We start from the raw sequence: 25,828 nt of genomic DNA, 5'->3' as shown, positions 1-25,828 counted from the left end.
TTATAAATATAAGATGGAATTTCCCCCATATATTAATTAATAAAGTGGGACCTATGTGCTTAGGTTTTGCGTGCTATTCGATCAGAAGGCGAGGATGTAGGTTGTTACCTAAAATTTATAAGTCCTAATATTTAGGTACATAAATACAAGGCCAAGACAGTTAGTCGAAACTAGTACCTCAATTCATCTTAACTGTCCCAAGTTTTAGTACACAAATAAATCTGTTTAAAAAGTAGTTAAAGCCGTGATTTCGTTCGAATTCTGAATAATTATCTTTGAATGTAAGATTATATTTATACTAATTGGTTCGGCATTAATAAATCTGAAATAAGAATTTGATTTTGCAATATTTCTTTCACATCTATAAAATATACCTACATTTTTCTGGCAATACCAGCTCTAATTTTGAAGGGGGTTTGCGAAAATGTAATTTATAAACTGAATTAACTTATAAAAACGTTGGCATCACTGATCTATGAGTTGTGTACTTGTATTCCAGAAGCCAAATATAACCTTAACTCATATTCTAACTTGTTTAGATTGTGGTTTTTATCGTAAAATTTCGGTTTAAGTGCTTAGTTCCAAACCGGAGATGTTAGATGGACTGGAATCTGAGCGTTGTTAAAATTTAATTTTGACAGGTAAAATAATATAATTTGTGAGGAAGTATCGAAGTTGAATGTGTTTTTATAACATTAAGCTTGGATTAATTCCTTCTCATACTATTTAGAATTTGAAAAAATGACACAAATTAATTCAGACTTGAAATGTCAGTCCTACCTACAACGCCTTACAAACGACGATTTTCGTCGGTTGTTAATGACTCCGCGTTCAACTCCTGTATCAACTCCTGTCTCGGCAGCACATACTCCAGCACCAGAAAATAACGATGTTAAGAAAACAGTGCCGAGTGTTGAAGACGACCGAGGGGAGAGGAGACGTAAGAAAAAAATATTTTATGCAAAACTTAAAAAGCAGGAAGAAAATAAATTGGCGGAGTTAGCAGAGAAGTACAGAGATCGCGCTAAAGAAAGACGTGACGGGACAAATGCTGACTATCAAGTTGACGATCCTATGTCAACTTCAAGTGGTTATCGTGCTGTTGCGCCCGATTTAAAATCTGGAATAGATGCTGCGGAAAGACGTCGTCAAATGATTCAAGAATCCAAATTTTTAGGTGGTGATATGGAACACACCCATCTTGTCAAGGGCTTAGATTATGCCCTATTGCAAAAAGTAAGAAGCGAAATTCAGATGAAAGAATTAGAACAAGAAGAGGAAATGGAAAAGTTAGTAGCCAAACCTAAAAAAGAAAAAAAAACTAAAGAAGAAGAAGAAATGGTATTTAAAACTCGCTTGGGTAGAAACATTTATAAAGTTGCTCTTGGTAACCATGAAGTGGAAAGAAATCCTCTGTTTTCACAAGGAAGAATGGCGTATGTGGTTGAACTAAATGATGAAATGGCTGACAGCGATATTCCCACCACTTTATTAAGAAGTATAGCAGATGTACCTACCCAGGAATCAGTTACCACTTTAACTACAAATGACATAGTAATTAATAAATTAGCACAGATACTTTCATACTTGCGTCAAGGGCCAAGACATAAGAAATCTAGGAAACGAGATAAAGTTGTAAGTGTCTGCATAAGTATTGTACTTCTAAAGAGTCATTTTTTTCTGGTGTTAATTATTATTTTTGTGTTGACTACTAATTTTTCTATTATTTTTATTTTTTTAGGTTGAAGAAGGAATATTTCCTGATGCTGGGGAGTATGTGCCGTCAACCACTAAGCAAAATGATACAAGAAAGAAAATTTCTAATTATTTTAAGGATAGTGAAAAAGCCCCACCTAGCCCCCCTCGTACTACTGAAAATAAGAAAATCGTTCAAGTAGGCGCAAAAAAGGAATCAAGAGCTGCTGGAATTTTATCCAGACTTGCGGCAGAACCGACTGGATATGCAGAATGTTATCCTGGTTTGGATGAAATGCAGGATGCTATAGATGACTCAGACGATGAAGTAGATTATACAAAGATGGACCAAGGTAATAAGAAAGGGCCAGTCGGAAGGTGGGATTTTGATACTCAAGAAGAATATAGCCAATACATGAATACAAAAGAAGCATTACCAAAAGCAGCGTTTCAGTATGGTGTTAAAATGGCAGATGGCCGTAGGACGCGTAAACATAATAAGGAGAAGAATGAACGTGCAGAATTGGATCGGGAATGGAACAAAATTCAAAATATTATTCAAAAGAGAAAAGATCCAGACTCGTCAAATTTAGGCACGCCACAATTCAAAATCCCTAGATACTAAATTTTGTGGATCATATTATTTTATTGTGTTATAAAACTCCAAGTTTTTTTTTTGTAAGACAAAAAATTTTGAACGGCATGAGAAATATTGGTTAAAACAAAATTATTTACAATGCTGAAACATTATTTTCTATTTATTTTTTTTGTAACGCAGTTTGGTACAGTACCTTTTAGATAATTGATAAATGAAGAAAAGTTCATTATACTTAGTGAATCTTGTTAGTCTTTAAAGAAAATGTGTTCGGGTTAGTGAGTTCTAAAATATCTTTTGGAAAGGAGCTATGTATATTCAAAAAATACAAATTACGAGATTATATGATTGTTTTGAGTACTAATTCTGAATTGTAAATATGTAACAAATAAAGTATGAAATTAATAAACATTTTTGATAATGTTTATTTTAGTCAAATTTTGTATTCAGTTATCACTTTTACATTGTCTGCGAACGCCTTGTGCTGCTGATTGTACGATTGTAAATGGTATCATGTTGTTTGGTAAGAATAAATGTAAAGGAAATAATAGTTCATTAGGAATCCTAAAAAGGTTTAGGATCAATTAGGATTTGCAGTTATGAGACATTTATTTCATTTCTAATTGATTGGGGGGTCCGTCTCATCCCTTCTTTCTTTCACATTTTGTGGTGGATGAGTATATCATTAGCATACATAAAAACCAGCGATATATTGATCTTTTATTAAGAAGCTACAGATAAATCTGTCAATTAATTAATGAATATCAGTTTATTTCTCAGATTCTCAAAACCGTCTCCAATAGTCTCTGTCATCTTGGTACATCATCTCAACGTACAAAGGTATAAAAATATAGTTAAACAATGCTAGGAAAATTTATTTTAAAGGGGTACTGAAAAGTAAGGCACTTGCTAACTTCATTTTAACAAAAATTGATCGACAACGAATTTAATTCATAGAAGTACTCCACCTACACATCAACGGATATAATATACTAGGTATGTAATAATTAAGATCTACAATAGTTTTATTTTCTATTTTTCTGCTAAAATTCTTTTTGTGATTCTGGAGAACAAAAATTTAAGTTTACTTTCTAACTTACTTAATTCAATGTTGCAAATCGTGTTCAACATTCAGAATTTCGTTCTTCATGAAAAATAAATAAATGAATTAAAATAATTTAGCAGTGATTTTCAATGGTCACGCTTTTCTTATTTAATTTATTGAGGTGTGATCCAATTTCTTTGTTTAAAAAACACACATTTAATTAAGCATTTTTAATTTATTTTATTGAACTATTACACATAGCTTGATGGTAATAAGAAATTAACAAAATAAATTAAACTTTTTATATTATTGGTTGTAGGCAATAATATACCAACTCTTTAACCATTTGTTCTAAACTTGTATATTGCTCGAAATGATTCGAATTTTAAAATTAGAAGTAAATAAACATTTCTTTGTAATGTGTTGCATTTCTCTATCTTAAAATACGAGTATTTTAGATTTGGAAACAAATGTTTAAAATTTCGTGATGGAATTTATCAAGTTGTAGAATCATTTCACCACGATTCAATTCGTTTTGAATAAGCTCTCTTAGCATAAAGTGGATGAGGTCTATTTAATAATAATATACTTAGTTTTACAGAGTGTATTTAAAAGTAATTATAATAAGTTATTTTAGGAGTTATGCAAGCTTTGTACATTTCTTCATTATAATAAATTACTTATCTCTAATTAACAGTTTACTACAGTAAATAAACTAACCAGGATATAACCGACTAGTATCATACCAATTCTGGCATTTTATTCTCAATACAAAATATTTCAGTCAAATATTTACAAAATACAAAAAATTTGGAATAAAAATTATTACTAGGAAGCAAGTTTTCTTTCCTTTACAAAATCCCTGAATTGTCTTTTTAACAAAAGTTGTCTTTTGCTCAAAGTGGCACCAGTTCAAAGATCGTAACTCTTAATCTTATATAATACAAAAAATTATCTTATTGTACAAAATAAGTTCTCACAATTACAACTATCACAGAATTTATTTATTTAATTAATTAATTATTTTTATTATTTATCTTCCGTTTGATTTGGAATGATTGAATCGCAATTTATCGGAGTTGCTGATTCTACTAGCCTTTGAGAACTTGAACTTTCAACAATAGTGTCTCTCATCGCGCGGCGAAAACTACTTCTCAGTCTCTGTGCCACCTCATTCATTGTGAGGCTTGTGGTGGTGGAAGTTGCAGTAGTTGTAGTACTAGTAGAAGTTGAAGCTGTAGTTGTGCAATTATCGTTCGATGACACTCCATTTATACGATCACTATTTTCATTTGCCGTGTGGGAAGACAATGCCTGATTTATTTCTACTAAAACGGTGGCATAATCTGGTGGAGGTGGCAATGTTTCTGGAGTATTGGTTGAATTTGAGATTGCGGACCCTTCAGCGTTCCCCATGGCGTTTGTAATTCGGCGCATGCTTCTGCGGAAACTCTGGCGCAACAGTTTTGCAATCCTACAGTTACAAACACAAGTTTAATATTAAAAAACAAAAATAAAATAAAGTTTTATTTTAGGTAAGAGATCATCTGAGAATTTAAAGCACTGGATTCTCATGCGGAGACCAAGGATTCGAATCCAGTTGCTAACCCTTAGATTTTTTGATTTTTAGAAGTCTATTACAGCTCACTGCCCAGTGATAAACAATATTTTTGTAACAATAGAACACTGTTGGAGACCGGAAGTGCACTGAAAAAGACTAGGCGCCAATGACCTTAAATGATGACGCGTCTTAAATAAAAAAAGTATCTTAATCTACTTGAAACTTTTCATCTTTCAATTGATAAAATTTCTTCACACAAACTTACAATTGTATTAACCTTTAAATAAACAAGAAACCGTATGATAAGGAACGTAGATTTTTATTAGCAATAAGATAATTATTACTAAGAGGGAACTTCTATAGCTCGAGAAAATTAACAGTTAACATAATTAACAATTGAACATACTGCAATTAGTTTCCAAGATTAAATGCTGGATTAATCGGCTTTACCTTCTAAGGGTTCTGGGACCTTAATATAGAAGACAATTTGGTATTGCCTCAGCATTGTTCTCCATTCCAGAAATGATACGGGGATTGCAGATAATCACTTAAGCAATTCCCTGACATTTTGGCGTGCGGATGAACACTCCGCCTAGTCCAGCGGAAGTGACAAAAGATATGGACTTAATATCCTTTTGGGACCATCTAAGGTCCATTGGGTTTAAAAATACTTTCCGCCTAAAATTGCTGCCTAGTAGCATTCGGAACTTCGAAAGTTTTTTTTTTGAGCGATTCAACTTCAACAACTCTGTTTGGTGCATCAACGTTCATTTTTCTCCCAACTACTTTCTCGTACTTGTTGTCGCAATCATTTACTGAGCTATCTTGTACTAGTATTTCTTCTGTGATCTCTCCTGTGGTAATCGTAAAGAACAAGAACTCCAACGTGTGTAGCCCCCCTGCGAACCCCTTTCCGGATTAGTAACCAATAAAAATCAAGGTTTCCGCTATGCTATTTGCCTATTTACCCCAAATTTCACAGAAATATTCTCTTAGGACGTCTCTCGAAAACCTAGGTAAAAAAAAGAAACTTTATCTAGAGGCCATAAATTTATTTCCTGATGAGGGCATTTATTTTTTTACTTATAAAATTATAAATTCCTTTCTACTATATAAATGTTAGATTCTCACCTTGCACCTGTAGCGGTTGTATATGAAGGAGGTGGGGTATATTTTGGAGGAGGATCTTCAATTGTTGCAATTGGTGGCACGGATATTGAAGTAGTTTCTGCGTCCGAGGGTGGTGTAGCTGCTTCTTGAGAGGCGGAAAGCGTTTCTTCAGGTGGTCGGTATAACAGCTGTATCCTCTGTGTATATGTCAAAGTAGTTTGTTTTGAAAATTGATTGATGAATTGCTCAAGTATTTAAAAAATATGGTAGACTTACCTCAAATACATCAGCTGGCCCGTGTGATAAATACCTACAACTCTGAACAATTCCAATAAAAGGAATAATTAATAGTGGTATCAATTGAATTAATGATCCAAGCTGGCGGCTCCACGAAGGCCAATAATCGTAAATCATTGGTGCACTCCATCGAAATAAATCGCGATAATTGCCACTTTTAAAAACAGAAATAAACAGTACCTGAAAATATTCACAATATTTTAGTTAAATTAAAAAGTACCAGATATTAAGTAATAATATAATTATATATAATATAAGTATTATTATATCCCAGTATGACCTTGTGGTTCTATACCAGTGTGGAAAGACCGGTGTTCAGTTTGGAGACACAGCATGGGTTGGTTAGAGGGCCTTCCTAGTCGGTTTAAAGACTTGAGTGTGACTGTGTTTTAAAATAAGAACTTTGAAGCATTTAGGAGCTGCCTTGCATGAGAGAAGACTAACAGCCATGAAAGAATGGATGCAAATATACCGCACAAGGGGTGGGAGCAAGCACATACAAACCAAACGAAAAGTTTAACAGTTATTCGCCCAACTTAATGTGACATTACTCAGCTAGGCTGGGTGGCTAAAAAGTAGCCTCTTCACGAGTCAATATATTATTGTAAATACTATCGCATAGGCCTGACAGAGGAAAACCTTTTCAGTTTTTGTTAGGAACAAGAAAAATAATCGACGCTGGACGCGTCTATTATTGACTATGTGAAAGTCGTATAGTTTTGCTCATCGGAGTCAAAAAATTCACCCCTTCATACTTTGCCAATGTCTCTTTCAACAAAACCTTTCAAACTGACGGGACTAGAAGAGATGTACTAAGTGAGTACCACAAAGAACAAATGGGTTTCGGCGCGTACGACAACCCTGTAGAATCAAATCTAATTTACTTTGATACAGGTAATTGCTAATCAAATTTCATTGCAAGAAGTAAAAAAAAAAGTATCTTCTACTTTCAAATCTGGAGGCTTTTCATCTTTCTGAAGTATTGTTGTATGTAGTAAAATTAACATATCTATTCACATAAGTACAAAGCAATTTCTAACCATCAGAAGAACAGGTAGAATGACATTCCAAGTAAAAGATAATAATGGTGCTGCCCAATTCTGAAACCACTGGCCGGCTTTTATAAAGAGTGTGGCTACAACAGTTTCCCCGCTGTAAGGCCTCCCTCTTACCATAAATACTGCAATAAGTTCGGTTAAGTACAGTAGCATTATCCACCAACCTCCTCCCACACAATAGTCCAAAAAATAAACTACAAATATTCCCAGCTGAAACATATTTAATTAAAGCACTGTTAAAATAAAATTAATTTAAAGACTGAAATTAAATACAGAATAATAATTATCTTGTATAGCAATAACTGATTAGATCGATTATTTCATTTATTTATTTATCAATACTGAGTGAATAAAAAAAAGTAAAGGATAAACCTCAGTTGCCATTGGAAGTCCTAATATAAAGCAACAAGTGCATGTAAAGAATGTAATTGTTGTTTCCCATGACTTCATAGTTTTTACTTTTATAGCCATGATTCCTGTAATTACGCAGTGCATGATGGCCAACTGAAATTTAGAAATTGCCTTTTATAATAATTAAAATACAAATATTTAGATTTATTAACAGATTTCTCAAGCAGGTTACCTGTTGCGCAATGCCAAATAGTATTAGTACAAAGTAAAATAAGACGGACCAAAACGGCGATAATCTTTCAGCACCAATTATAGCCAAAGTTGCTGGTACGAGTTCTGTAGCCAGCCGTAAAGCTTGATATCCGCTTTGTTGACGTGAGTTCACGCCCGGTTTTGTAACTTTATCACCAGCAAGGTAAAGACTATGTTGCATCCACCTTATTGGTGTTGAACTTTGTGTCGCTGGTAAGGGAGATTTTACTGGGTGTAGAAATCCATATGTAGACATCTTTTCTAAATACATATACAAGATATAAAATTATTTTACTGAAGGAGGTAAAAAAAAAGTTTTAAAAGTATAGATAGTGAAACTTACCAAAAGAACTGGGGACATATATATATCCATTTGCATGTAATAGTTGAGAACAAGTATTGGCTAAAAAAGCTGCTAATATTAAGATGGATAACGTGATAGTTGTAACAAAACTTGTATCTCTATGTAAAAGATGTTTGGGGCTGTTGTGAGAAGCTATTTGCATTGCAGACGCTCCCAACAATCCCCACGTATAAAATGCTTCTGTCATTGCGGCTGTCCAACACTGAAAAATACAAAGTTTTAAGACCTGATACTCTTGTTCAATGATGTTCAGCTTTCATCATTCTTAATAATCAGAAGATAATAACCCCAAGCGTGGTTCAGGCAGTTCAGACAGTGCAGCAAAGTCAGCCTCACTACCACGACGTGGATGCCGAGCAACACTGCAACAGCAGTGGCTAACGAGGCTCTGATGATATACACTAGATAAACACGTACTACCTTTTAACTATCTGGTTCCATATACCTCTAATTATACACCAAATTTCAGGCACTCTAGGTTGGCTCCTCCTCTAGTTGGCAATAGAAGTAAAGTACCTTTGCCTTATTGCCGATTGAGAATTGAGGGTCAATAAAATGAAAAGATATATGTACGTCAAAGAAGTGCCGAGGGGTTGTATGTAAAATCTGAGAACAAACTCGAGAGTAATGAACTCGCTAACAATAGACAGTGATTAGGCTTACGATCAACTAAGCAGCAGTTATTTGGGGTCTGGATATTAATACAGAGGAATATATACTCCTCACAAAGATACAGAGATTTATTAACCTAGCAATCTAAGTAGCTTTAAGTAAACCATACTACGGCAGGCATGGAGATATTGCTTAATGTGACACCGTTGGATGTGGTCATTTAGGATGAAGCTATGAAGTCATATTTGACAATTAAAAGTTTTAGTGATAATCATACGGATATTAAGTTACAAAAATAGTCCCTGATCTTTTATCTAGAACCGAATTAGTAAAAGAAGGAACTTCATTAAGAAGTATTAGATAAGTTTTGTGAGTCTGGCGAATTAGTATTCTTAATTTAATTCTTATTATTAGTATTCTGGCGTATTAGTTAGAATACTTTGAGTATGGCGAAATGGTATTATTTTTTCAGTGCTCTGCTGGCGGCCTGCGGACAATGTTCTCTCACAGAAAGCACTGTCGATAAGTAATTCTTATACATTTATAGTTTAATAAAACAGAAAAATAACCTTAGAATTTAAGAAGAATTCACTCCAATCAGTTTGGGGGAATACCATATGTAATCTAGTTCCATGGGGTGTTAATCCAAGTAATTTAGTACATAACACCAACATGCCAAATGCTGGGACGAGGGAAAATAGAAATACAACTTTTCCATAAGACTTCAAACCTGAAAACAAAGAAAAAATCAGTTGAAAAATATGAGGAATAGTAATAATTATTTTGTTAATATCGTAAAGTACGATTTTATAATAAAGTTTCATAATGCTACTGAAAATGAACTACGAATTTTATTCTTAACTAAAGCCATAACGAGAGTTTTTGCGTTCTTCTGCAACAAATTTATGACGAATCTAGTTCTCCGACGATCTCTCCCTCTCTTTTTTTTTAAATTATTTAGACTGTTTTCTAAAGACCCTTGAACAAAAATGTCATTCCAGGTGTAGTATTCTTGCACTAATTTTTATTAATCTTCCGCTCGGCCTTTATGTGTGAGCTAATGCGCAATAAAATTTTTTAAAAGGGCAAGAGAAACTTTATCATGTATTTTTATCGTACATACACCTCTAGTTGTGCTTAGGTACAATAACCCAACGACCTCAACCACACTTGGTTCTGCTAACTAACAAGGTTTACAGAACGTTTTTGTTAATAGATATTCCTTTCACTTTAATTTTTGCTAGAATTCGCTAATGAAGAGGTGTAAGCGATTTTATATTTATACATCATCACTTAAAAAAGACTACGAAACAATACGCCGCGTGAGAACTTAATAAGCAGAGGTGTTGCTACACGACATTGTAGACCTCCTTCAAATGATAGCTTGAGAGTTAGTGGTAGAGACAGGGAGTCAGTCTCCAGCTTTATAATCAGCCATTCTGTCAGTATAACTTTGTCAAGACCCACAAAACATTCTGGTAAATTAGATCTGCTCTACTCTCCCCGCACTACCAACCAGAACCAGAATCAGAATCGGTCAATGCAAGCCACCACCGACTTGAATTTCGTAAAAACCCTTCATCAAAACCCGTGTGATTATAGTTTTGAAATTGAACGAATTATTACTTGCGATAGATGTTTTTTGTTTGTTTGTTCTTTTACTAAGCAAACAAAAATAATGTGTAATCATTCAGAAATTAACCCATTATTTTTATTTGTTCAAAATAAAAACTGTTTCAATCGCAAGTAAATATTCTTTCAATGAACCGAAAATCACAAATAGGAAATGCTTATCCTTTCCCTACATTAAAATCCATCCTTACTTTTTTTTAATAATGTTACTATTTTATTTTCTGTTCATTGATCTACAGCTTCTTTGGTTTAATTATTCCGATCTCCAAGTTGATATCTGTCTCAAACTTTAAAAAAAACTTCAAAAAATTATAAGAGCTTTTTCAACTTTAAAACTATAACAAAGTGCCGAGTGTTTAAAGATCCCCATTCTTACAACACGCGTAACTGAACATGGTTTCAGCTTTTACCATTTCATTGTGCTACCAATTCCCACTCAGCTCTTTAGCATCAGCATTCTTTCAGTTATTCTGTATTGCCAAATATACATTAAATCCCATCTTGTCTTTTTTTAGGCAGCAGATCCAGCTTCACACATTATGCCAAATAACAAGCCCCTACTGCATCTTTTTGAGAGATAAAATAATCTCAATATTATGTTTTCTAACATAATAATTTAGTAATAATTTATGCGGTACAACACTATTCTATTTTGCATACAAATAGAAGCTGAATGAGCATCAAAATGCCACTTCCATTTTTTCCCTTACACTTCCCAAATTTACAAATCGCTAAAAGTTTAGATGGTCTTGACATCAATAACTAGGAATATCATATATTGGAATATTTATGTATAGTAATTGATCTGAGTTCATTCCCATAAGAGAGGTCTGTGTTCTTCAGCGCAGGACTTGTAACAATTCACTTATATCTCATTTTTACATTTCTTATAAACCACTTAAAATTAATATTCATAATTCCAAGGAAAGGAATCTATATTCGATTAGAGTGCATAAGATGGTTAATTAGTAGTCAAGCAATCCGAGGTCCTAAAGGGTTTTAACTAATATTAGCTTCAAAAGGACAAAGATCTTACCTTTACTTAATGATATAAAAACAATCATCCACACAACAGCCAGGTTAAAAGTAACTTGAAATTTGAGATGTCCTGGCGTATTTGCGGGAGATTCTAGATTATGCCTTTGGAGCACAATTCCACTGAAGTAATCAGCAACTGTTTCTTCAAATTTTACAGTCGAATTATATCTCCACCCTAGTCCACCTGTAAAAGTGCTAATCCATTATTTGGTTACAAACAAATGCTAGAATTACTCAAAAACAGGACAAACAGAGTGTGATATTGTTCTCATAGTGTACTTTTTCTACAGTTTCTTTCAAAATTTAATAAAAAAATAAAAATTCGTTTTATTATTAATTATTTCTTAATACAAGAAAGATTGTAGCTTTAATAATAAAAAAAACTTACCAGCTAGACCTTCAAGAGGTTCTGCCCATCTATACGTGTCTTGTTTAGTAATAAATGAATCTCTAAAGTAAACGAACATCCACGAAACTCCAACTACACTATAAATTCCCATCAGAGCCTGTGTTAGGATTAATGCTATACCAATGCCCTGGAAAAATTTAATCAAACTAAATTTTGGAAACAGTTTATTCAAGGATTACAATGAAATAAAGAAAGAGTGAGGAGGGTGAGGTGAATGAAGAGAACGCTTTTCGTCAGACGTTTCAATTTTAAACCATTCAAAATTTACTATTCTTTCAGTTCTTAGAAAGTCTTCCTTTTGAGTAAATTGATTATAGCCGCTACATTTATCTAGGAAAGTATTGTATATTAACGTTGATCATATATTTGAAGGGAAAGAGTAAAGCAAGTTTCTGTATTTCAATAATTTAAAATAAACAGCTTAAAAGTAAGCAGTTTATTAGATTCACCTGAAATATTGGTGATATTTTCCACATGTCCATTGTACCAGCTCCTAATAATTGTCCAATTGATACGTGAAACGTAAATAGAGGAATTCCCAGTATTAATGACATAAAAAAAAACTGGATAATGAAGTTTGCTGAAAAAATAAATAATGATCTGCATCAGTGTTTTTGTATTGTAAAAAAAAAATTATTTGGAAGGAGAAAAGAACCATACTTTGCAATGAAATACTTCTCTGATTCCATAGATAATACCAAAGGGACTAATTTTTTTTGGTTTCATTTACTGAGTGCTCTGAATTTTGAGTGGTTTCTTCGTTTTAGCTAGTTCAGTATCTGTTACGTGAAACAGTAATAATTAATCCAAAAAAATTTGGGTCTTCCAAAAACGTTGGATGAATGCTAATTACAATTTTTGCTGTTAATTTCCAGCACCCACCATACAGTAAGGCTCCGATTTCTTGGTTCAATAGACATTGCGTCAGAGTGAATGACATGTGAAAAGGAGTGAAGAACAGTAGGAATTTTGTCCCCATGTTCAAGATAGCCAGTCAGCTGTTCATATGACAATCTGCCATATGATCACGCTAGCTTCAAGTGGACATCGAAAGAACAGAGATCAGTTCTCAGATTTGGTATAGATGGAAATGCTTTTTGCACTTGTAAAAATGGTTTCAATCAGACCTGGGACCATACAATTTATGATTGCAGCAACTTCGAAAGAGAGAAATACCATGAATGAGGTCGGTGCTGACGACTGGAGAAAGGCCACTCTCAAAGCAGGATTTAATTCCTCCCTAATTCTATAATCTGTTCGTTAACTTCCTGTATAGAATAAATTTATTATTTCTATTCACAATTGCTTATTTAAAGGTTTCTTTTAATTTGAACAGAGTTCATTCATGAAATTATTTTGCTTTATTTTCAATTTATTTTCATATTTTGTTATTAACAGTAGTTAATTTTTAATACTATTTAATTTTAAAATGGGTTGTAAAAGAAAAATTAAATAATAACCAAGTTAATTCTTACCACCAAACTGGACACTAAGAATGGCAAATCTTGAAATATTAAAAAGTCCTAGAGTGCATGCAAGGCAAGCCAGCATTGAGCTGAGTCTATGAGGCCATTGGCCTATAGGGCTTAGGGATTCACTAACCATATCACACTCCCTGTAACATAATAATAATTATTATTATTATTCTAGTAATAATAAATAAATAAAATTAAAAAATCAAATTCATTGATTTAGAATTGAAAATTGAATGAGAAAAATTTTCCCAAACGTCAACTGGAAGGAAAAATAAATTTGGCAAAAAATCTCACACAATTTTCTCTTACGCTTTTTCTCATTATAAGCTTCATTAAGCTTATTTATTTAAGCTATTAAACTTCACTCTAACAAAAGAACTTTTGTGGAAAGTACGGCTGAATAGATTTCATCACCTTATAATGTCAAATGTTTAGGCTAACTTTTATTATTCATTTTATTTCTAATTTTTTTTTATTATGGCGCAAAAATGTGGATTCACTTCTCTGATGGAAACCTTTTAGTAGCAATTTATTGGCGTGCAGTGCATTTTATGTTGCAATATATTGTGTGTTTTGAAGTTTTACAAGTTTTTATAGAAAACAATTTGTTTATTAACTTTGATACTGAGTGACTACTCATCAGAATTATGTCCGACCGTAATATTTACCGTGTAAATTTAAGAAATGATTTTAACTTTAGATAACTTAATTGCTTTCCTCGTTAACTGTCTATATTAACACAGATGATTTTCGCCACTTTTTTTCTAAAGTATTTTGAAATATATTGTTGCAACGTAACGGGTGTGACATTTGCGGACACTAGAAGCTAACATTTGTCAGGAATGCCGATATGTGTTTTGTTTTCAGCCTTCAGAATAGAATGGTTAAATATCTAAACAAAACCCGAACATATATAAATAAATAAGTAATTAACTAAAGAATCTTAACCATTTTAGTACCTAAAGAAAGCTTTTGAACAATTTGAACAAATGCCCTCCTTCAGATTGCCCTCTTTTTGTCGCCTTTCAGATTCAGCAAAAAACTTTTTCAAAGTAATGTACATTTATTTCGGGTTCGAAAATTATTTTGCTACTAATCTAAAACTGCTTAAAGAATTAATAATAAATTGACATGTTTAGAGTTTGAGATGCAAGTCATTTAACACAAAGAATTCTTTGGAAGATTTAGAATTCAGGAAGAATTGAGGATAAAAGAACAACCGTTGTTAAGTCTACTGGATTAGAAGCACAAACCGTGAGTTTGAAAGAGACCACTTTACTTTCGAATTTGAACAGAGATTTATGATTTCATTAATAATATAATGAAAAGATTTTTTTTTAATAGTTTTTTTTAAATAATTTTTATTTGAATTAAATCACTTGGATTCAAAGATGTTTGTGGAAGTTAGCTAACAAATACTTGGAAATGAGTAAAACTTGCGCATATACTACCAAGATAACAAAAAGCATATGATGAAAATGTTAAAACTTAAAATATGGAAGCGTAATTACCAAACCTTTAGAGATAAAATGAGGTTCAGCAGTTACCTTCCTACAAATTTTATTTCTATGTATCTACAGCAATTTCTAATACCCAACTAACGAAAACATTTCTAGATTACTTTGATTCTCTAAAAAATTTATATGTTTAAAGTTTTAATGTTTTTTATGATTAATTGTTTCTTTTTTTATTGTTTTATTTTCAATATAATGACCGACAATTAGTAATCATTTAAAAAAGTACTTCCCTGCACATATAATAAATATATAAATGTATATGGGAAAAACAGAAGTGTGAGAAGGCAATAGAGTGAATCAGATAAGGGAATTGTAATGTGGCGTGTTCCGAGTAGATATAGCGGTCTCCTAAGCGACGTAAGCTATACACAAAACAAAAACCTACTCTTAAGTATAAGCTAATAAAATATAGCGAAACGAACTGACCATCCAAAAACGCAAACGCTTGGGAATATTTATAATAATACTGCTTTTACTCGTAATTTATATACACTTATTTATACATACAACCTCTTTTTAATGATTCTTGTGCTTAAAATAATCAATTTATTTGGGTAATCAAAATAAAATTTAAGATAAAAGTTTTAAGATTTTAGCAATTTATTCGCACCAATTCAGTTTCTAGAGGCGTTCATTACGAAATATGTAAATATGCATTCGCACCAGATTTTCTTTTTTTGTTACTCCCACCGAACAAGTTGATTTCTCTGAGACTGAAAAAGTAGTTTTTCAAATTAGTAGGTACGGGTTTGTTTCTGTACCTTTTGGTATAAGATTGAGTCTGTATGTAGTCCGTGAAGAAGTTGCTTGTCCTCTTCCTCCTTCATGTTGAGAGATAATTAGGTATCCACATTACACCACTATATACTACACCCATAACTGAGTTAGCAACAGGTTTTTTGTTTTTATACCAGTAACTTGCAAATAGTTTTTCATCTTTGTTACTTTTGAAAGCGAAGAGAAGTGAATACAGTTCTTAAGAGTTTTTGTCTACACTGCAGCGAAGTCCATCTAACATGCAGCACAGTTCACACTAGCACGAAGACATTTATTTGGGTTAACAAATTTTAGCAACAAACTAATAACCAAGAGAGTTCAATTGATGGGGATTCCCAGTCATTTTCTAAGAGTAATATATCATTATTAAGTTTAATTTTGTAATCTGTGTCAGAGTGATTTAATTTTATTCGAGTTCTATTCACTCAAGTTTACTTCAATTTAGCTGGTTTTGAATTCTCATCCACCTTTGGAAAATTGTTTTTGTAATTAATGAATTAAGACTTTGACTCGTCAAGTTTCTATCGCATTGGTATCTCACTGGTTGAGAAATTTGTTCTTTTCTTGTTTGACTTTAATAGTTTTTATTTATTTATTTATTGTTACGAATTATTAGTCAATTGCGACTTTCCTTTAAGAATAGAATTGATGCTATTTTCTAAATAATTCTTATATCATAAATTGTGATGAATTGTGCAGAATTTGCAATCGCAATGAATTCGAGACCCTCCATCATGTACTGATTGTCTGTCCTATATATAAGCCACTTAGAATACATTATCTCTCTGTGTACCCTAAGCAGGTTGAGAGCTTGCTATCCATAGCTGATAGCGACCAATTAGACAATTTATTTTTATTTACTGTGAATATGTTTAAATTGAGGTCTTTCATTTTTAATGAATAGTTTTACCATATGTATGATTAGTGTTTTTCTTTTTTTGTTTTTTATTTTTTTAAATGATTTTTGACAGCAGTCATATTAGTATTCTTTATTTTTTAAGAAGTGGGTTTATTCCTTTCGTTTAATAATATCATCTTATTTTAATTTGAATTAATATTTATTTTATGTTCTTTTTTACTTCTTTTTTTCAACAATTTGGTTAAAGTAATTGTTTTTGTTGCCTATTTATATTCATTTTTTTTAAAAAGAAGATTAGTGTTATTATTATTTTTACTGTTTTGCTGTAAATACTGTGCTCATTTGTATGGCTTATGCTTCGCAAATAAATAAGACTTTAATAGTTTATTTAATATTTAAAATAAATACAGGAAAATAGTTAAACTATATTTTTTTAGATAATCTAACAGTGCACAGCTACCAACAAGTAGTACGGTCACATCTAATGTTAGGAAGGTTAGTAAAAATTAGACATAATCTAAAGGAATTAAAATAAGATTCTTTCAAACGATAATTCTAATTTATAAAGTTAATATTCATCTTTTTAGCCGACTGATTGATTCGTCAGTATGAGATTGATTGCCAGTTACATTCCTTATTTTTTTCAGTACCAAGCTTTCGACTTAGGGTCTAGGTCATCTTCAGGGCTGTGAGATATACGAAACATTGATTCATAATTCAAATTTTTAATTACAATTATGAGGAAATACCGCAAAGAGCTTACAATTTGAAATAATATGCAACTAAGTTTTATGTTAATTTACCGCCTACCAGCGAACTGCCACTCTCATGACCCCAGAGGCCCACTGACCTGGAATGGCTATGTAGGTCTCTCATCCATACAGATTTAATGCTCTTCGAATATAGCAACTAAAGTCAAAAAACAAGTCCCACACAATTTGGAAAATTTATTGTATATAAATAAAATTCCAGATGGTCTAGGTCTACATAAAGTTTATTGATTATTGAAGATAGATAAATCGTAATGTGTGGCGTCACGTGTGGTCGTTGAGGATAACGTCATCACGATAGAAAGTAGGTAGAGGCGTCGATGGCAATGAAGCCTGTGTGTAGAATTCTCGTCCTGAACCGGATCAAAGAGTCACGATCAGCGGCCATGCCACACTACGCGGCCATCCTAACATTACCAACAAATTTATTCTCCATTTCGACATTGAAAAATAAATAAAATAAAAGCAGATGACTTTCATTGCAATTATAACAATGCTAACCTCTAAATCTTCAACAAACTTTGTTTTGTAGGCAATTTTATTCATGTTTAGTTGACATCTGGCCTGAGTTTATGTATAAATAAAGGTGTTCAACACTTGCCTGATTAATTCTAGGATGTAGCCGAACGTCAAAAGAATACCATAGAAATCCCTTTAAATTCAATATCTTCGGAATGTTTCTACAAACCTAGCGAGGTTGTCTTTAATCTAAGCTGTAGTCCTAGTGATTATTTATTCAGTAACTAACAGAAGCTTTGTATAGCAGAGATATCTGAATAAATTTTTTAAATTTTCTGGTAAAAAGACACGTGGAAATATTTTTGGAAACTGGAATGACGTCTAAATTTCCCAACAAGTTTCCTTAAGTAAAAATAAGATATTACTAGTTATTACTGTTGGCATTTAATCATTTATCTTTAGGCGCCACGATGGCCGAGCGGTAAGAGGCGAGGCCCGCAAAACTAAAATGTATTGTGGTACTGGGCTCGATTCACGGTCTAGGCCTTGGATTGCATTTAATGGTTAAAATGAGCATTTAGTAAAGTATGTTTGTTAGTCGCTACCGTCCACTTCACCAAATTTGGAAGATGTACATTTGAAAAATTGGCATTACTTTAACATTTATCTTTTACCTAATTCCAACAAAAACGAAGATACTATTTATAAAATAGCAGCTTAATTTTTGTTGTCCATTGAAGTCCATAACCTCTGTAACCAAATTTCACTATTTTACAAGGATTTATTTTCACTTCTGTCTAGCTGTAAATATTAAACTTGATCCGCAAGTTTAGAAATTTACGCATTAAAACAGCAAGACAATAAGTTGTACCATAAAGTAAATCTATCAGTTACCGCATTCTCGAAACCCTCCCCTTTCCAAAGATTAGCAATCATAGCCCTTCCTAACTTTACTCGCCTTACACATCATACAGCCTTTGTGCAGTCATTAATATTCAGAAGCTTCTTTTTATATATATATATATATATATATATATATATATATATATATATATATATATATATATAAATAAAGCGAAATCTATAATGCAATTAAAAAAAAGCTTATTTTTGAGCTGAAAATAAATACAAACATTTTGTGGTTAAATCTTTCTCTTAGAACTACATTAACGAACTTAAATTTTCTTGAAATTTACAATTAGCATGAAAAAATGATTCCATCAAAATTATACTTATCCACTTATAAGGTAGTATTTACAAAACAAATCGCTAAAAACTTCAAAAATCTATTAAGTAAAAAAACGGATGGAATATCTTTTTTTATTTTAAATATATAAGATAAGTAGGTTCAGCCTTGGATCCTAATGTGCAACTAAGCCAATGGTTTAACATGAAAAAAATAGGCTAAAGAGAATGCAGTGAGCTTTCCATCTGTAAACAAGAAAATCCTAGGAAATGCAGAAAACCAGTCGATATACTGTCTGTCACTTCCTGATACCAATTCTCCTCCATCATTAGAAAACTATTAGTAATACTATTAATGTAGAGCATGTAAACTTGTATTCTCTCTTTTTTTCTTAATGAGCATCTTTCATGTGAAGAATGTACAGCTTTTCTGTGCGCCAAAATTCACAAGGTAATAATCGTGGGCGTCCAAGAGAATTGAATGCCGTTCCAGTGACCCTGATCGCATGCAATGCTTCCAATTACACATGATGAGGACATTATAACAACTGTGTAATGTTTATTTTAAAACAATCTAGTCTGATCACTCGCTCGACTTTCTCGCACTATTCTTCTCAAGGTTCTAACTCACCAATATTTTCAAAGCACAGAATTCTTACAAACAATAAATAGTATGTAAACAAATGTTCGGGTTTTTAAATAAATTTATGTATTTGATAGTAAAATAAAGACTTGTGAGTTGCCACACTAGATTCTGAATTGAGAATGCGATTGCATTTTTGTAGGAATATAGTGTCACTTGCAAATTTGGGAAGTTAATTGATTCAATATTTACCCTTTAACTCATCATATTCTGTATGCATTTTTGTAGGAATATAGTGTCACTTGCAAATTTGGGAAGTTAATTGATTCAATATTTACCCTTTAACTCATCATATTAAAACTGTCCGGTAGGACAGTTGTATAAGGGTTGATCGTCAAAAACTGCACGAAAAAGTGTAACGTTGAAAAACACCCAACTTTGACAATTTTTTTCTCTTTTTCTATAAAAGATAAAATTCCCAAATTTTCTTTAAATTATAGGACAAACCCTCCTTTATAACTGAAATTTTTTTGCAACAACATAGATCTAATAGATTTCGAGAAAAAAGTTGCCGAAAATGAGCAAAAACGGCTTTTTCAAAAATTGTTGTTGTTCTTCTTCTTCTTGTTGTTGTTGTTGTTGTTGTTACCTTTTTTGTAAACCGCGTACCGCCTAAACGCGTGAACCGATTTTCATGAATGAGGTGTCATTCGATTCGGAATTTTTTGTAGATGTGCCTTTTGGGGGTCTCGACGCTGTACATCGAATGGGAGAGGAGTTAGCCCCCTTTATGTAAGGCCCCCTCCAAAATTATTATTTCTAATTTCTCTGTAAATCTTGGCCCGATTTTGATAAAATTTGGTAGGATGATAGGGTTAGGGCTCCCCTACGTAACATTAAAGCGGCGATCAGCTCTTACACTTGTTAAGGGGAAGTATAGCAATCTTTCAAATTATCGAGACGTGAACCGATTTTCTTGAATAAAGTGTCATTCGAATCAAAATTTTGTACAGATTTGTACTTTAAAAGTCTCGACGCCATGCCTCATAAGGAGGGGAGTTTGCCCTACCCAAATAAGGCCCTTTCTAAAACTATTATTACCAATATTTCTATAAAGCTTAGTCCGATTTTGATAAAATTTAGCACGAAGAAGTGATTAAAGCTCCTCTACGTGGCTGTGAAGTGCCATCATGCTCTTACGCCTACCAACAGGAAGTACTGCAATCGTTAAAATTATCAATGAGTGAACCGATTTACATCAATGAATTGTCGTTCGATTCAAAATCTTTGCCTTTTAGGGAGAAGTACAGTAATCGCAGTTTATTTTTCTTGCTCCTCTTAAAAGGAAGTACTGAAATCGCAGTTTAATTTTGCTATTTACGTACAAATACCTTCCTATTTTATTCAAAACGCTTTCTCAAAAAAATTGTTATTGAGGATGGTTTGGGGACCGCAATTATAATCGTTCTTTAAAAAGATCTCTACAGTAGTTACGGTTCCGACTTAACGCCTTATCAGGTTATAATGATAGAATTGCTTATACCAAATTTTAAAAAAATCTGTAAAGCAGATATGTAACTTTGCAAAATAGACAAAAAGAAAAATCTATCCAAAAGGTACAAAAATCTCCTTAACAAAAACTTACAGTTTAAAATGTTAAGTAAAAGGGTTGATTAAACGCCAAAAGGTACACAAATCAGCAAGTACCTATCATTTCATTTATACTTCATTGATATGATTTAAGTAATTTTACTGCATTAACTTTTCCTTCACATTTTTAGAATTTATTAGATGTCACAGACCCTTATGCTGGCCAGTTCATTCATAATATTTTTTTGTTATAATTATGATAAAATGAGTTCTGAATTATTCTGAGTAGTCACATATACATGCATGTTAAAGTAGAAAAAGACAAAGTCAGAGTCAGCCACTGTTTAAATTTGAATCACGAAGGATTTAAAACAATATTTCAGTCTTGAATTCGTCTTACCGAAATATTCGTGAGCACAAATAACACACAGTTAATAACAAGTAGATTATTCAACAATAATTATTCATTTCTCAATTGTAATTTAATTTAGTCCCCCTAATTTTACTTATAGTAAAATACTGGAATAATTAGCTGTCCTAAAAATATGCATATCTTATTTATTTTATATTACATATATACAACATTGTGGGAAGAACATCTAGATTGAGAATGTAATTGAAGAAAACTATATTATTTGCGATAAAGCCAGATAATTATTACCTATTATTATAAACGTTTGACTACTTCATAAAATAACAATTACTTTAATCGAAGAATGAACTTAAACCGACGATTTTTATTTAAAAATAAAAATAAATAAAATGAAATCATTAATGTATGTTGGTGTAAGCATTTTTTTAAAAAAAGTTTTTGAAATCTTTAGCTTAATTTTTTTTTTCTTTTTAACCTGTAATTAATAGTTTGATTATTATAGATAAATAGATATTACAATCTACAGTCTAGAACAAATATTTTGTAGATGAAAATGGCCAGCATAAGGGTCTGTGACATCTAATAAATTCTAAAAATGTGAAGGAAAAGTTAATGCAGTAAAATTACTTAAATCATATCAATGAAGTATAAATGAAATGATAGGTACTTGCTGATTTGTGTACCTTTTGGCGTTTAATCAACCCTTTTACTTAACATTTTAAACTGTAAGTTTTTGTTAAGGAGATTCTGTATACGGGCTGACCGAAAAACTATTACTTGACTTGATGAATGATCCATTTATGTTTTTATTACCGCAATAACTATAAATTATTTTATGACTTATTAGTATAAAGTGATAGCTGACAAAGGTTGTTATTTAATTAAATATAATAGAATGTTTCTGCTATCAGACTGTACCAATCGTTTATTAGAAAGTAAACTCAATAAGGGTTTTGACCTTTTGCAGAGAGGCGCTTAAATAATTAAGGAAATAATTTAGCAACATCTTTCGAAGATCCAATTCATTTGGATGCCTGAACGCTGAAATGAAACAAGTCTGACGCAATTGTTTTGCAATCCTATAGTCACGAACAGAAGTTTAATGAATATTAAAAAACAGTTAAATAGAACAAATAAACAATTTGTATTTTAGGTAAGGGATTGGCTTAGAATTGGAAACTGTAATGTTTCCACGAGGAGATCCCGGGTTTGAATCCAGTTAATTTTCTCTTTCTAGGAGCTTCTTCTTCATTACTGTCCTGTGAAGGACAGAGAGAATGAGAAAAAAAGCTCCGGATGCCATTGACTTCAGATGTCAACGCGCCTTGAATTGATTTACAAGTTCACGGTTATATCTTCGGCCACTCGTCTGTATTCCGTACACCTGCTTTTTCGAGGCACTTCTCCAAAAAATTAAAATAAATTTTAACTCATTTCAGTCTACATAAATGTCAAGGTTATCAGCTAGATAACTGTAACAGAATGTTAAATATTTATGCAGGATATACAAAAGTCTTTAGATTTTTGACAATTAAGTGATAAATCTTTGGATATTTCCACTATTGTATCCGGAGGCAATGTACTCATGTACGGGGAATGAACTTTATTAAGTTAGGAAACTTGGCGGAAATATCAAATTAAAAAAAAAAAAACTGTGGCAGAACAACTGTTTAGTTAATTAAAAGAAGAGTTCAGTGCTCTTTTCTTGAAAAAAGATACTCTTGAAGAAAACACAATATTGTTAATTATATTTGATAACTGCTACTTTCATTAAATAATAATTTAATTGGTCAAAATCTGGAAATCGCAGAAAGATGAAACTTAATGGATGTTAAGTTAATTTAATGGAAATAATGGATACAAATTTTGTAGGAGTGGACAATTAAGAGCTATTCTGTCTTCTTAGGCAACAACACGCCTTGAATTAGGAAGGACACCTACTTGAGCAATGGTGACTCCGGACAATAGCTTGTTCAATTCTCGTCATTCCTGATGGCTAGTTGCAAATGCCGTGGAATGATTCATGTACTAACGGGACTTTACCAAGATTTCCTATTATTATTGTTATTCACAAATGAAATTTATTCAAGGAATAGAGATGCATAGCAGCTGCAATCAAATAATTTAAAAAAAATACTGCACTTAAAGACGCGCCCAAGACATTGTAATACGAAGTGGAACATCTACCTCCCTCCTGGTGATGGTGAATCCGGCGCAATTAAGGGAACTCTTTGTTCTTTAGGGTGAGGCTATTCATTCACTTATAAATTCACTAAATACAGTCTTGAATGTTGCGTTTTATTGATGTAACAATAATGTTGTTTTCGCTACCTTTCGTTGATTAGATCAATTGAACGAACTTACGACTAATATCGTCACTTATGATTTTATTTCCAATCTTAATTCTTTGTAAATGAGTAGAATAGAAGTAGTTTGTTCGTATTTTAGACAAGTTGTTTAATTTGTATCACATGTGTCCTCAAAAGACACTCCATTTCGGACTTTTTTATTTTTTTCTTATCATTTGCATTTTGCTTCCATTAACAGAATTATGTGGAGGATAAAATGTGAGAAAGATGACAAAGCTTATCTAGGATATATTTTTATTAGGCCACGAGTGTTTTATCTGTGAATCCTAGCTTTTGTTCTTTTATGGGCTGATAATTTTTTTTTTTTTTTTCAGATAGAATAATAAAGAAATTGATATCTATTCGAAGTGATAGAATAGATAAATGATAGAATATGGAATAGTAGAACACAGATGGTTAGTTTAAATAGCAGCTAGCAAATTGGCACAGCTGAAGATATGTAACAAAAGAAATAAAAGTAGAGGCAGATGGCCTTCAGAAGAGGATAACTTATTTTCAATTTTTCTATTTTATAAATACAAACACAAAAATAAATGAAAAAAAGAAAAAAGTAAAGTAATCGCCTGTTTTTTCAGACGGGGCTTAACGTCCAACTACCATTTACTAGGTGTCGTGGACGGAGGCGACTAGCAAACGTACTTTACTATTTCTCATTTAACCATTAAATAAAATCCTAGGCCAAGATCGGGTATCGAACCCAGTACCTCAATGCATATTAACTTTGCAGGTCTCGACAAAAATAATAAAAATAAATAATTTATTGGATAATATCAAGCTGACACACAAATTTGGAAAAGTTAACGAGTTAAAAGAACAATTTTCAATTATTACAGAGAGAAAGCAAGGAATGTTATCGCTTTTTCATTCTAATCTTGTTCAAACAGGATGATTCAATTTTGGAAATATACGTATTTAAGTTTTTAAACTTCTACTTTCTGTTATGAAGGACTACGTTCATGACAGTCGAATTTGAGTTGCTTGGATGAGTATGTAGAGCCTCAAGATTTAATCTGTTTTCTCATCAGTTTTTTTAAAAATGCGAATTTGTAAGATGTCTCTACAAGTACGTAGAAACAATAACAATTTTCCTCAGAAGAATATAAATGTCAAACTAAAGAGCAACGTTTCGTGGTATAAAATTATATTTTTCTCTTTCTAGGAGCTTCTTACAGCTCATTGCCAGGTAATGGACAGTATTCTCTGTAACGAAAGAACACTGTCCAAAGACCAGCCGTGCACTGAAAAAAGACCAAGGTATCCAGGCACCTTAAATTAAACTAAAAAAAACCTAACAACTATAATTAACATTTTCTAGATAAATAACTGCACAATTAGAAACACATAAGAATGAAAAATGCATTTAGTTGTGTTATTTCTGGTTGTGGAATGTTCTTCAAATTCTAATTTTATTAATCATAAAACGATTTTTTTTTGCAAAATTTAGGAAATGGGACCGTGAATTATATTGAAACAATACTTAAAAAGTGTCCCCACTCAAAAAGTTATTCCTCGAAAAAAGGTTTCAAATAAACATTTTAGACCATCGTGAGTGAATACTATGGGTATTCCAAGTACAAAGGAACTTCAGTATTGAAAAACCCATTCGATAAATTAGTACTTTCTGTAGAGGTATTTTTGATCGCCAAGTTTAGGTTGGATTTCCTAGAGTGATACAACCGAAATATAAAGTTTCAGTTTCTTGTCAATTTCCGTTTTCGTTATACCTTGTTCCCACTCGCTCTTTTTCGAATTCCATAAAATCTCAAAAACAGAGCTTCCCGGAACAGGATTCCTTTTCGCAACATTAGCAAGATCGCTTTACTTTCCTTATCTAGTAAGAGAAAGTAAAAAC

At 32.2% G+C, this 25,828-nt stretch overlaps 2 protein-coding genes across 4 annotated transcripts in view; one reads left to right on the top strand and one right to left on the bottom strand.

Moving 5' to 3' along the window:
- The first annotated feature begins 503 nt into the window (after positions 1–503).
- beag (IC cytokine homolog beag) lies at positions 504–2,728 on the top strand. Its single transcript, XM_074134521.1, has 2 exons — positions 504–1,635; positions 1,742–2,728. Exons 1-2 carry the CDS (start codon positions 742–744, stop codon positions 2,318–2,320), a joined length of 1,473 nt encoding a protein of 490 aa, XP_073990622.1. The 5' UTR covers positions 504–741; the 3' UTR covers positions 2,321–2,728.
- A 1,498-nt stretch (positions 2,729–4,226) lies between these two features.
- The window catches only part of bdg (sodium-dependent transporter bedraggled), a 103,425-nt gene continuing 81,823 nt past the window's right edge, over positions 4,227–25,828 (bottom strand). For 2 of the 3 annotated variants that reach the window (XM_074134492.1, XM_074134497.1), the window contains 12 exons: positions 13,495–13,634; positions 12,469–12,599; positions 11,999–12,146; positions 11,609–11,794; positions 9,510–9,670; positions 8,308–8,530; positions 7,945–8,225; positions 7,734–7,865; positions 7,344–7,571; positions 6,283–6,483; positions 6,028–6,203; positions 4,227–4,809 (listed from right to left, as the gene is read on the bottom strand). In XM_074134492.1, coding sequence (XP_073990593.1) covers positions 4,365–4,809; positions 6,028–6,203; positions 6,283–6,483; positions 7,344–7,571; positions 7,734–7,865; positions 7,945–8,225; positions 8,308–8,530; positions 9,510–9,670; positions 11,609–11,794; positions 11,999–12,146; positions 12,469–12,599; positions 13,495–13,634 — 2,452 coding nt within the window. In that variant the 3' untranslated portion in view covers positions 4,227–4,364. The remainder of the gene's footprint in view (positions 4,810–6,027; positions 6,204–6,282; positions 6,484–7,343; positions 7,572–7,733; positions 7,866–7,944; positions 8,226–8,307; positions 8,531–9,509; positions 9,671–11,608; positions 11,795–11,998; positions 12,147–12,468; positions 12,600–13,494; positions 13,635–25,828) is intronic. The other variant, XM_074134505.1, reaches the window with a different exon arrangement.

This window comes from Rhodnius prolixus, unplaced genomic scaffold, assembly GCF_049639745.1.
Source record: "Rhodnius prolixus isolate KJV_2025 unplaced genomic scaffold, Rpr scaffold_1, whole genome shotgun sequence".
Classification (NCBI taxonomy): Eukaryota; Metazoa; Arthropoda; class Insecta; order Hemiptera; family Reduviidae; genus Rhodnius; species Rhodnius prolixus.
Note: the sequence above shows the minus strand (reverse complement) of the source record. Positions and strands in the feature narration are given on the sequence as shown.